Below are 13,987 nucleotides of genomic sequence, written 5' to 3'. Positions count from 1 at the left end.
TCCGCGAATTTGCTATTTTAATCGGGGCGTGATGTAACTGCATGCATAATAGCGCGGCATTTAAATATAGTCATCCACCGCAAAGGAATGTCGCGACATTTTACGTCAATGGTGATTCGAATGCGACGCAACTAACAATAAGAAGAAACGCGATAAGAAATTGCATATCTCGCGAAAAATTTGTTGAAAATTAAAATGTTTCGCAGCTATTTAAATGTTATTTTAAAAAACTTTTCTAATCGCATCCGGAATTAATTAATAAAGTACAATTGTCGAGAAATAATCGTCCCTCTTCGATAATGCACTGAATGAATATATACATTGTTTGTGCATCAAGAATGCATTATATTTACAATCTGTAGCTTAACACGACTTTGATAATACCGACGTTGATTCGAATTTTGTTCACCACCGAATACGAAGACAACAATTAATGTAAGCGTCAGTTTCACACTTTCCACAGATAAAATACAATTATACGTACCGAATGTATATGCAAAACAAGTTAGCGTTTAAAAATACATTTTTACAAAAAAATTATTTTTAATCAATTTCAATTAATTAAAAATAATTCGCTATATATTTTACATTTAATATATTTTCAGATCCGTATATTGTAATAATTATATTAAATAAAAACCACCATAAATTGTAATAATTATATTAAATAAAAAATTGAAAAAATTAAAAGATGCAACGGTGATTAGGTAAATATATGCATTTATGTGCGCAAAGTGCAGTTAATATGTTAATCGTGCATAGTTGCATAACTCAATGCTAGGTAATAGCAGTGATTTATTACAAACTTGTTAATTAGCGAGATACTATGCCAAGCAGGCGATTCTAATTAAGAATCCACGAACGATTGAGTAAACGAGCGATAAGTGCGGCTTATTTCGTAAACGCTTATATTATTATAGATGAAAATCATATTCTTTTGCGTCTTTAAAGCGATTATTGATCACATTAAAGCATCATACTAAAATGACAAAATTGATTTAAAACACGTTCATTTACAAAATTTTATTATTCAATAAATTAGTAGAAAAATAATCATTTTAATTAATCTTCTGTAGTCTTTTTCACAATACGGAAAAGATTATCAGCATCTTTAATTATATAACAGCGTTTTATTTATATTATATTAAAAAAAATTTTCTCATTGATTTTTTTATTTCATTAATTTTCCATATAATTCTAGTTTCTGTTTTGAAAAATTGATAAAACTAGCAATCTCCAAAAAAAAAAAAAAAAAGAATAAGATTCAATATAATACCATATAAAGTGATATTCGTGCTAGAAAAATTTGACGATTTAAAATTAAAATAATAATAACATTATTAGTATTATTCAGCGATTGTCTTGCAATGAACGCATCGCATTCAGCAGTTTCTGCGCAATTTGTCTCGCAACGGCAGCCATTTCACGCAGCGACGATCGCGTGTTTATTTAATAAAAGTCTAGACTGCACCACTGCGAAAATACTCGACCGTGTTTTGATAAGAAAATGCGACGCGATCGTCGGTCGTCGAACCGGTCACCATCACGCCGCGAAGTGTCAAACAATGTGATCGAGACAATGAATGCATTCCAAGGGATGCATATGTGCATCAATGCCGCAAATTTATGCACCTGCGGCTTTTATTGCAGCAAATGCAATGTATGCACTTTTCGCAAGAGAAAAGCATTTTTTTATATTAATGAGAGAGAAATTAGAGAAGAAAAAGTATCAATCGTCTTTCAAATTATTGCATCGATATAATCAAATATCTTTATTTAGATTACGACTCTTGTTTGCAAAACTAATTTCAAAATCAACGACGGACACATTTCAAAATGCAGACTGCTGAAAATAATTATTTCAATAATTTTAGTTAAATAAAATATTTATTTAAAATGCAGTAATTAAAACTATTAATTAAAATAATAGTGTTAAAAAAATATCGAGAATTTTTATTTAAAATAGTTTCAAGAGTTTTCGATTAATCGTAAAAAAAATCTTTTATTATTATTTCAAATATTTCAAATTTTATATATATAATACGGTAAATAAATAATTAGACACTCGACGGTAATATTATATTATATATTCAGGATTAATTTTCCGTTATTCCGAGATTAACCCTTAGGAAAAACTTAAATTAACCCTAAGGAAAAAACTACAGGCTTAGGCTTAGGTGAGCTAGAAACGCAACTGCGCATGGGAATTTCTATATTTATAAAGACCTCGCCTCGATTTGCGGGGCGGCCGATATTATTGTTAACGACGGACGTAAACAATGATTGCGCAACATGACGCAACTGTTATCACGAGATGTATCAAGCGGCGAATCGATTAGAGGAGGAAGGAGGAAAGGGGAACTTATCGAAAGGATGAGCGCAACATGCGATTCGTGGTTTACGCTTCGACGAAAGTTCAATGCTCGCCGGCTCGCGGAATCGATGCAATATTTTGTGGGGCGACGCGCAAGGTCGGCGAAACCGCAATGACGCTTGTCTCTTGCGGGTAATTAATTGTGAGTCGTTACTCGGAAACGTCTCTGTGATTTGCCATCTTTCGCTACGCAAAATGCGTCGCGTAAAAAAATATTCCCAGATCCGAGGAAAACAATGTCGATTTACAATGTGAGAGAAAAATATACATCACTCGAAAGACAATTAAAAATCTGATCCCCTATTATCTTAAAAATTTGAAAAATTGATTCTAATGTTGAAAGAGAGTGAATATTTTCTAATAAAAAAAAGATTTTCAATATTCTTTTTCGCGCAATATATTTTGCCTAAATACAATTTGCCACATATTAAGTATATAGGCTATCAATTATGAGCTAAAATAATGATGAATAAAAATTAGAAAAGAAGAAAATTGTTTGCAATTATTTTCAAACATTTTTGCAATAAATATTTCAATTATACAAATGTCCACTCATTATCAATAAAGTTGAACTTTTGTCAGGAAATTATCGCATCAATTTCACGTCAATTTTTATTTTTGTCTGATTTAATTTTTTGCGTCTCTTTTAAATAATGATGTTTTATTTTACAAAATTATACGATATATTGTGGAAAAAAAATATCGTATACAAAATAATCTGCTGTATATGCTGATTCGCGAAAAAACTCGTGAAAATGTTATTTAATTTAATATCTTTATGATTCGATATTAATTGCGTGTGTAAAGACGGAGAGAAGATTCGCCCTGAAAATAAAGCACGATCGATCATTACCACCACCACCACCATCACTATCACTTATTTTGACCGAAGGGCGCATTAACCGCCCCATTTGACGTCCATTTTTTTCCACCATTGCTAATTATATCGTCCGTTCGCCCTTCTCGTAGATTGATTTTACGACGGAAATAAAATTCACCGCCACGGTAAAAGCCCACACGTATGCTTATATTTAGACACAAGAGGCGTATCTCTCTTCTTTAAGTCAATATATGTCTTTCGATAATGCGGCTGCCGCGCAATCATCCTCAAATTTGTCGCAAGAGACGCCAAATTGTGTAAAGCTAGAAAAACTGATCGTATAAAATACATTTAACTTAAAATTTTCAAATAATATTTAATTAATATAATTTATAATTAAAAACTATTAAATTTAATTAATAAAAGAATAAATTAATAAATAACATAAATTATTTATAACTCATTGATTTAATAATAATAAAATTATTATTTATAAAAAAATATATGTATATGTATACATATTGTGTACATAATTTTTTCATTCAAGTCCTAAATTTAAAAATTTGTTAAAATTTAATTCTTTATAACTATTTGCAACATTTATAAAATTATATTTTTAATTTAAATATTTGTATATATATATATATATATATATAACTTTATCGTTTCATTAAAGGATCCTCAAAATATATCGCGGGAATTCTAATGACATCTTATATTAATATTATATTGATCAGCAGTTCTCATGGAAGCATCTTTGCGCGCGATTGTTATGGAGCGATATCGATTCGCTGCTATTTGCGGAGGCTGGTGAAAGGGGAGAAAGGGCGATAAAATGCGTGTTTCATCATTGTCTTCAATTTCCATCGCGCAATGACTTCAAGCCAATGTATTATGCAACGACAATGAATCTCTCCTATGGCGAACAAGCCAAGTCTAAAGTTCATCGCTGCGCATTACGAGTAACGTTCAATGACTCTTATATCAAAATGTGTTTGTGTTAGATGACCGGGCGACGATTTATCAGCGCTACTATCGAAAACACACAATCGACTCTCGGTCTCGTGTTGTCAACAAAACATTGCGAACGAAAAAAGAAGCTGCGATGTAAAATTTTAATCAGAATAACGAGGCAACACTTAATGATTATTATTTTGTGATACAAAATTAATAATCAATAATAAAAAAATCTATTATACATTTACATTCATATTTCTAGCATATTCGAGACACTTCTAGTTATATGTATATCTGTGTCATCGTTGATTAGATTTTTAAAATTTACATATGTTTACTAATGTAATTTTATAATGTTTTCCCATTACGGGCGATGATAATTTTTTTACGTAGAAATCGTTGACGATTAACTACCAGGAATAATTGTCAATGACCTTTTCTTGATTCAGGTCAAACTCCGTAACGATAACGAACAAATTATAAGAAAGATAATACATAGCGCGTCGTCAACGATACAATAGAATTTCGTGTCGTTGGCATTATAGTTGATGAAACGAATTCATTTGCTTTATAATAACGATGACATAACATTGATAAAACTTATCAAGAAAATGTTTATCTCGTATAAACAAATTTTTTTGCTAACCTCAATTTTAATCGCCTAATTAAAACAAGCAACCTAATTCTTTTAAAAAGGTTTATATATCTTTGATTCTCTCTTAAATAAATTAAACGACTATCGCGTATAATTCGATTGTAGCTTCAACTAAACGCTCTATCTCGCACACACACACACACAACCAAGAGAAAAATTAATATTCTCACCAAAAAAGTATCGTCCGCCTCGTGGTGTGTGTGTGTGTGTGTGTGTGTGTGTGTGTGTGTGTGTGTGTGTGTGTGTGTGTGTGTGCAACACACTTTATGTTATCTTTAAATTTACCTCTTTTCTCTCTTAAAAACTACATGCGGATTCTACACGCCGCATGGCTGACTTGCAAAATCGCGCATGTCAACTCCGGTCACATGTATATGCAGACCGAAGTATAGAGTTCGAGCAACTTCTTTCTTTTTCATAAACGTGATGTGTTCCTTCTTTCTCCAATGAGAACGTGTCGAGTGGGGGGAAGGGGGAGGGAGCGAGTGATTCGCTTACGCAACGCGCCACTCGTAATACGTTTTTACATCAATGACAGCCGGTCGCGGCCGCGTGTCACGTGTGTCCGCGAAACCGTGTGAATAACTCACGGACTCTTGCGGAATCCGATCGTGCAAAGTACGAGGACGAGACGATAAGTCGTGTAGAAAGAAAAAAAAGATTAGTAGATATTGATTTTGTCAATAAAATGCGATTTCATTCCAAATTAATGGCAATCAAATTTTAAATAAAACATTGCATTAATATATGTATATCGTTGCGATTAATACATGTATAATAAAAATTTTTATCGCCTACATTATTACGTTATTATATTATTATTATATTACGATATATTATATAATAATAGAAAGATTGCAGCATGTTAAAGACTAAAATTTAAATTAAAACCAAGTCTTAAAAGCATTCTTTTAAGACTTGTGTATGTGTGTGTCGAGCGTGACTCGATTGCAGCTAGTTGTAACAATACCAAACAAAATGACAAATGATTTAAAGTTTATATTCCGCGAGTAAATCCAATGCAGAATTTATCTAACGACAAACATGATGTAAAATACGCGTGCTTTCTTGCAATTTATTGCAAATACTAAACATTATGATCATATATAATTGAGCGTATAAGATAACGTCTGCGTTTACATAGAAATAAATAAAGGTTTTGAATCGCGTTGATGAGCGTCAACGATTCTTGCGGAATGGAATTTCTGTGATTACAATTTGACTGAAAAAGCAATACTAAAATCGCGAAACTCACGTTGCCGACAACGCGACTTTAACTAATCTCGTTTTACTCGCACCGTTTGCATCGTAATGCAGAAAGTCAAGTATAGCTGATACACGTAGCTAAACCGGATGATTTTTTCGATTGTGATTAATATTTTAATCAAATCTTCCTAATTATTCTTATAATTTACATTAAATATATATATTCAACAAGTAGCAATGTCATACAAACACATATTTATTTTGTCATTTTCTAATTATTTATTTTGCTACACGTATTTCAATATATATAATGCTCACGTAAAATTTTTAAATATGTTTTTTCGAGTAATATTTTATTTAAACAAAACTATTTAAATAACTATTTTAAACAGTCTATGCATTTGACATGTGTCCATATATACTAGGCTCGATATATGTACACAATAGTACATTTAAACTCAAATTTATAGCTTGAATAATTTTAAATTTATAAATATATCGATAATTTGTCCAATATGTACCTGAGAGAATTTTCTCTTAGAATTTACCCTGAAAATCATGGTAATCGTGGGACAATATGGTATGGAAAGAATTTTATGAGAATTTCTTTTATTAATATTTTTATCATAATAAAAATAATAATATCTATCACAATATAAAATATAAAACATGTTTGATTAAATTTACTAAACTGCATTGTCCCACGATTACCATGATTTTCAAGGTAAATTCTAAGAGAAAATTCTCTCTCTGCGTGTATAATATATTGCATATAAAAATTGAAACTACTAAATATTCCTGAACCAAATTGTTCCTTAAGTCTGCGTTACAATTTCATCGTCAAATTCAAGGAATCAATAAGCTACGTCAGCCGAGAGGTGGTAACCGAAGAGGAAACCTCGTTAGCGAGCGTATAGCGCATCCTTCTCATTAGTGTCGGCTGTAAAGCTATCCTATGAGCAGCACGTGACTACTATACGCTACACCTCATAGTATCACATAAGTTCGCCTACTTCGAGTTGCCGTTACATAACACTGATCTCTTGTCTCCTCTCTCTCTCCTTCTCTCTTCCTCTCGTTCCTCTCGCACGATCACGCATAGCCACGCGTGTACGGCATAATCACAATCTACCCACCAACTACCACGAAGCTTATCGAGAGTTCAAATATCCGGAAGTGAGAAAAAATCAATTTAAATTATAAGCAGCGACTAATTAAGCTAATTAATTGAAAGAAAAACAAAGATTTATTAATTTTGGAAAAATACATAACAGAGACTTATTTTGCGATTTCTTCTCCTCGATATTATAAAGTAAAAATTTAAATACGCAGTAAAGATCGTTTAATAACAAGAGGAATAAAAATGTACAAATGTACGAGAGACTTTAGCTTTATAGGCCTGTTTGGTTTGCACTTTATACTATAATAAATCTCGCTTTATTTTTAATTGATTTCTCCATCGATTCAAATATCTCATAGATAATAAGAATGTATTTTAAACTTGTATTCTTAAGCTTTGACTTAAATTGAAAACGCATGTCAGTGAATATGTGTATACATATAGGTACATATATCATAGTTCTTACGAAATACAAGTTTCAGCAACAGCAGTTGTGTGGAAATGTAATTCGCGCGGGTGAATTGAACCAGAAAATGGAATGGACTTGGCTGTGTTGCGAAACAGAGTTCGAAAGGAAAAAAAAAAAAAAAAAAAAAAGAACGAGACTAGGTCGGGTATGTAGATCATACGCGAATGCGAACGGGTCTCGTGAGTCACGGCGAACACAAAGGGGCGGATATCGAGAACAGCCTGATGCAGCGGTAAATGCAACGCCATATGTAACGGAAGAGGGAACCGATCTTGTTCCAAAAAGGCGTCAAGTCACGATAAAAGAAAGACAAACTCGGGATTTTTTTTTCAAACGTAACTACGCTTATTATATCGGCGCGAGTGATTACTCTTGTAAATCAAATCGATACTGAATCCGCAAACGTGATAACATGATAAATACGTAACACACGAGAATCATTAATCTTCCTTTAATGTTAAAAACTTTTTCCGCGCCAATCAAGATTACGATTGCGATCGCAAATTGCAAAATCGATCGAGCCAGAATCCAGAGCAATTCTTAAAATAAAAAATAAATAAATAAATAAAAGTTTAAATTTGGTGTGTTTCTTTCAAAATATCTTGGCGAATAATAATCGTATAAGCCAACGATTTGCGACGCGAATTAAATACGTGATTATTCGCGGTCGATCTAACAGTTCCTCGTGCGATGCATGCGGGATCATATGTATTCTACTGCCGCACGTGTCACACGTCTGCGCGATCTCGCTATTCCGCATTTCCGCACGCGTATACATGCACCCGCAATGAGACAGGCGGTTGTCGATGTTGCAGCAACTTGTGTGATTCACGCCGACATTAATCCCTGCGACGCGGAAAACTTTGATAATAAAGCAATAAAGCATTAAAAAATATTCTATTAAAATTCTTATTTTTTATTTTTTAAATAAAATTAAAAATTGATCTTTGCACAATTTTTGAAAAAGTATTTCTCTTCTCGCGAATTTTTCATTATTACATTATTACTCTGCAAAGTCTCTCGTAATTTTTATATTAATTTAAATAATAAAATGGTCAGTCTTTTAAAATTCGAATGACGAAAGAATTCTAAAAATTGCTCTCCCAATTTTAAATCTTTCTCAGTGCCCACGACAAAATTTTAATAGTCCAAGATATCACTATTTTAATATAGATAGATACAACAAGTTTTGACATACTTGTCTTGTAAAAAAATTAAATTTACACATTGTTCGATGACATAAATAAATTGAATAAAAGAACAGTAGTAATAGATATCTAACCATTGTGTTTCAAAGTTCAATTAGAGCCAGAGAACTCGCGATATATAAAGTCGCAGTAGATAGATTTAACCAAACACAGCGAGGCAGGTGCTCGTCGATCGAAGGGATGAGACAAAACGGGCGACGTGTCGCTTTCAAAAGATATCTGTAATCGATGCCGCTTGCGTCATCCGCTCGAGACGCCCGATCGAGCGAGTGATACGTCGCAAGCGAGGCGGCAATTAGCTGCGATTGTCGTTATTTATGTTTCTAAAAAAAGGCAAACTCCGGTTATATCAACGGAAAGATCCGCTCCTTTCGTAATAAATCCTCGTCAAATTGCTATAAAAACTGGCGAGAAGCGAAATAAAAAGTCAAGCGCGACAAATATGTATAAAATACGAAATAGAATCGGTTGCATAAATTGAATTTGTTCGAAATAAAGAAAGATTCGATACTACATCGATCGAATCCTCGCGCGTGTATCTTGAGGCAGAAAACGTGATCGTTATACAATCGGTTGGATATTGTGGGAGGAAGTTATCCAATCTCAAAGTCCGCCTGATCGTGCAAATAGCCTCGAAAACTCTCTTTAACTCTCTTTCCAGGGATTCCGAGCCTTATTCGTGTTGATAATAATACTCGCCATCTTATTGAATCGTATATAGTTACATTTCTTTTTTCATCGCGTCGATTTACGCAGCTTTCGGAAAATGGAAAAAAAAGTCGAGAGGGACAATCGTATATCGCGCGTGTCGACATTATTTCGATGGACAAAAACATTTCACTCGTCAAACGAGCGACTTTTTCGATGCGTAGCATAAAAAAAAAATGAGAGTTTTAACAAGCTCTACTTAATGACGTAAAAATCCGAGAACAACGTGCACGTTGTACTCCTCGCACGTGAGCACGTGAGCGTTACACAACGACGAGAGAATATGCAATGTCGCTTCGTAATATCGCGCCATGCTCGATGAATGCACATGTTCACATCCATTTCGCAAAGTGTGATTGACATAAGTTCGACCACGCGCGCAACGAATAATCACTTTGTTCTTTGTTTTAAAAGCGGGCAGAATAATATTTAAACTATATCTCCCCTATCGTCAATTACATATACATACAGTAGGTATATATATATATATATATATATATATATATATAATTAACTATATGTATATTAAACTTCTCTACTTGTATGTTAATTGAAAAATCTTAGTTAAAATATTCAGTCAATTTTTTCACTCGTTAAAAATATTTCAAATATATAATTGTCATCAAAGACAAAAAAAGCAATCGATAAAACAATGACGTTATATGAGCAGTAAAATATTTAAATATCAATCAATTTATATTTATTTTTCTCTTACGATTTACGTCTCTTTGTTATTCATATGTTTCATTAATTTATATTATTTATTGCTTTCGTAAATTTTAGTATCTCCGAAATATGTTATTAAATAAAACTCTTTAAAATTAAATTAGATAAATTTTAAATATATGAATCATAATAATGAAAAAGAACTTATATGTATGTATATACATATATTGTGAAAAAACGCATATTGTATATCGTAACGTCTTTGTTTTATCAAATTTTAATCACATATGTCCCGCCCAAATAATCGACTGTAGTCGATATCGAAACATATATGCATCGATGAAAATAGAATGTTGCTCGATCAATTTGCATGTGCAAAGATAATTCACTTATACATATAGTCCGTGAAAGATCTGCCTTTCGATAAATAGAAAAACTGAATCGATTTGATTCAAATTCGCGGGACATTACCGGGACAATCGAAAGCTGACGATACAGTTTATCGATTAATGCGATCTCCTAGAGTCCTAGACAATTGTAGTATCGCAGTATTCTCTGGATTGTTTGATTTCTACTGACCTTAGCCGCGAACGGCATGACGTAAACCGGCTTATTATGATGCGTATTATCTATTTACGGAGAATTAAAATTACATTATGCAAAAAGCTATTACAAAAATAACACTAACCTTTTATTTTCTATCATGCTACTCGACCGATGTTCTAATTTAATCAGTATATTCTCGGCAAAATAATGCGAAAACTAAGTTAATCTATTATACGAAAAATGAATATAATATATTTTCTGTCTGAAACACAGTATGCATGATTCAGCTATCCAGTCTAAAAAATATCTTGAAATTAATAAATAATATTTCTTATAAGCAAATATCTCGATTATGTCAAAAATTAAGGAAATTGCGTTACCTCGTTTCTTGACATGTTTCTAAATTGGTCGTCAATTAACAATGAAAATTGCGTTTATGTCATCACAAACAAATAATTTTTTTTTCAAAAATCATTAGATGGGAAACTGTACGTATACGTACGAACACGTTGCATCGGCGTGAAAAGCTATCCAGCATAAAGGGGGGGGGGGGGAAGGATACCTTATCTACTACGTGCTACTTACGCACGTTACAAGCGTTACGTGGTAACATTACAATCGCGCGAGCGACAATGAGAATGCAAATGAGTCAATGCGCATTGATATGGATATGCGTGTCTGCAATCTCATTGAATAATAATCATCGAATAACAATTACTCGAGATTCGAAGGAGTTGATTTAACGAGGGCCAGTACGCTGGCAATAAAAAATCTATTGTCGTGGATTTCGCGAATCTTGTGCGCTGTTAAGTAATTCGTTGCATTCAGAAAGTTTTAGGATTTTTAACATTATACTCAAGAATTTGACTTAACTTGTAAAATATAAATAATTGAAGCAGTATGTATTGTAAGAAACATTTCAAATGTATTGTAATATAATATTTTAAATACAATATCCCTTTTTAGAAAAGGCATGTTAAGTCGATTCTCGCAAGTATTGTTGCCTCTTTTTCGCGATGCTGATTGACTGTCTCGATTCGCGTTGTGCGTTATATTCCTAGCATCGAGAGGCTGTCATCGCGAGTGTTAGCAGTTTGATAGTTTAAACAAAATAAAATTAAATAAAATAATGTTTTAAATAATGTTTTAATACTTTACATTCGATTAATATTTTTGACAGTTGTCAGCTGATTTATGTCAAAAAATATTAATCGCGGATAAAGTATTAGGTATAACATATTATATTACTTACAAAATATTATTATTTTAATTATAATAATATGTTGTAAATAATATAATATGTTATAATATATATTTATAATATATACTTTGTCCGCGATTAATATTTTTTGACAGAAATCAGCTGATAACTGTCAAAAATATTAATCGAATTTAAAGTATTAAAACATATTATTTAAAACATATTATTTTATTTTATTTTATTCTAAACAAACTGTCAAACAACTACTAACTCTCGCGATGACAGCCTCTCGATGCTACAAATATAACGCACAATGCGAATCGAGATAGTCTATCAGCATCGCGGAAAAGATGCAACAATATACCAACTTGCAAGAATCGACTTAACATGCCTTTTTTTAGAAAGGGAATATGTATATTTAAATAATAGATATTTATAGATATAAATTTGTTTGAATTCTCAAGAATGTAAAATTATTTTTAATTTTCAATACTTGGATATTTAAGAAGTCATTTATTAATAATATAAAAAAAATCTTTATTTTTATAGTAATATCTTATTTTATCAACTGTAGTAATAAACATGTAGGTAGATAATTCCATTAAAAAGTAACTCAATAAGCTTCTTACAATTATTTTCATGACATAATTTATTTGAATAAATTATTTAAATAAATTATTTGAATAAATTATATCATGAAAATAATTCTAAGCAGCTTATTGAGTTACTTTTTAATGGAATTATCTACCTACATGTTTATTACTACAGTTGATAAAATAAGATATTACTATAAAAATAAAGATTTTTTTTATATTATTAATAAATGACTTCTTAAATATCCAAGTATTGAAAATTAAAAATAATTTTACATTATAAAAAATAACAAATTATAATTATGTGAGCTAATTAACAATCAAACATTGCTTAATTTGTAAGCTATTGTGCATAGAACATGCACTCAAATAGACAATGTAAAATATATTGTTCACCATCAATAATATATGTATATGTTTGTACCTTTTGATACGCTTTAAAATTCGTCTGAGTTAGTAGGAGAATATATTTTGCGAGGAAGTCTATAGTTAGGAATTTTAATTCATTTATTTCAAGATAATGAATTTGTGATATATATTTATATATAATATTCCGATTAATTTGAGACTTCAATTCTTTCAATGTGTGATAAGTATAAAAATAAAAAAATGTCTAAATTTAGACATCAAACAATTTGTAAGAATAAAAAGAATTTTACCAATGCATCTATTATTGCAAATTATATTATAATTATCAGAGAAAGAAGGTATATTCCTAATACTTTTATCTTATATAAAATATAAATATATGTATTAAAATATTTCTGATATAATTATCACAAATACATTACCTTAAAATTTTTTTAAATAATTCAGCACTCACCAATTTGATGTGCAACAGCGTAGTTGTAATATATATGTTGATCTGTAAAATAAAAAAAAAACATGTAAATATTATATAAAACAATTACCAAATTATTTAAATCATTTATAATATTTCAAAGCATTTTTTAATTATATTATACGCATAGTTAACTTTTTTATTCGTACTTTAAGATATTAAAAAACTACATAATTTGCAAAGAAATATTTTTTAAAGAAAGATAAAAATAATTATAAAAAATATTTAAATTAAAATATTTTACTATTTACTTTTACTATTAAATATTTTAATTAAAAATATTTTAATTAAAATATTTAATAGTAAAAGAATCTCTAGTTACGCATTACATAAATAATTATATCTACATATCTACATATCTCTTAAATATAATACAATATGCGCATATATACAAACATTTATTATTAAATTATTAAAAATTATTATATTTATTATTAAATATTCTAAGTATTTTTCAAAATATAAAATCTAGGATATTTTATATTCATTATTATACAACAATGTAAAATTTGAATCATTATCGCGGAGATAAATAGATAATCTCACAAATAACAAATGAAAAGTTAAATAAATTATAAATTATATTTACTCTATCGTTGCTCCGCCGTTGCCCGATGCCTCCC

The 13,987-nt window shown here is 30.7% G+C and overlaps 1 protein-coding gene across 6 annotated transcripts in view; it reads right to left on the bottom strand.

Moving 5' to 3' along the window:
* Positions 1-13,987, bottom strand: part of LOC145945730 (uncharacterized) — a 262,355-nt gene that overhangs the window by 157,836 nt on the left and 90,532 nt on the right. For 5 of the 6 annotated variants that reach the window (XM_083054894.1, XM_083054893.1, XM_083054895.1 and 2 more), the window contains one exon: positions 13,347-13,388. The exons of the other annotated variant lie outside the window; for it this stretch is intronic. In XM_083054894.1, the coding sequence (XP_082911020.1) occupies positions 13,347-13,388 (42 nt within the window). The remainder of the gene's footprint in view (positions 1-13,346; positions 13,389-13,987) is intronic. 6 annotated transcript variants of the gene reach the window in all.

Source organism: Prenolepis imparis, unplaced genomic scaffold (assembly GCF_030444845.1).
Source record: "Prenolepis imparis isolate NDT839.2.m4 unplaced genomic scaffold, iyPreImpa1.0 SCAF_14, whole genome shotgun sequence".
Lineage (NCBI taxonomy): Eukaryota > Metazoa > Arthropoda > Insecta > Hymenoptera > Formicidae > Prenolepis > Prenolepis imparis.
The sequence above is the reverse complement of the archived record's forward strand: the minus strand, read 5'-3'. Positions and strand labels throughout refer to the sequence as shown.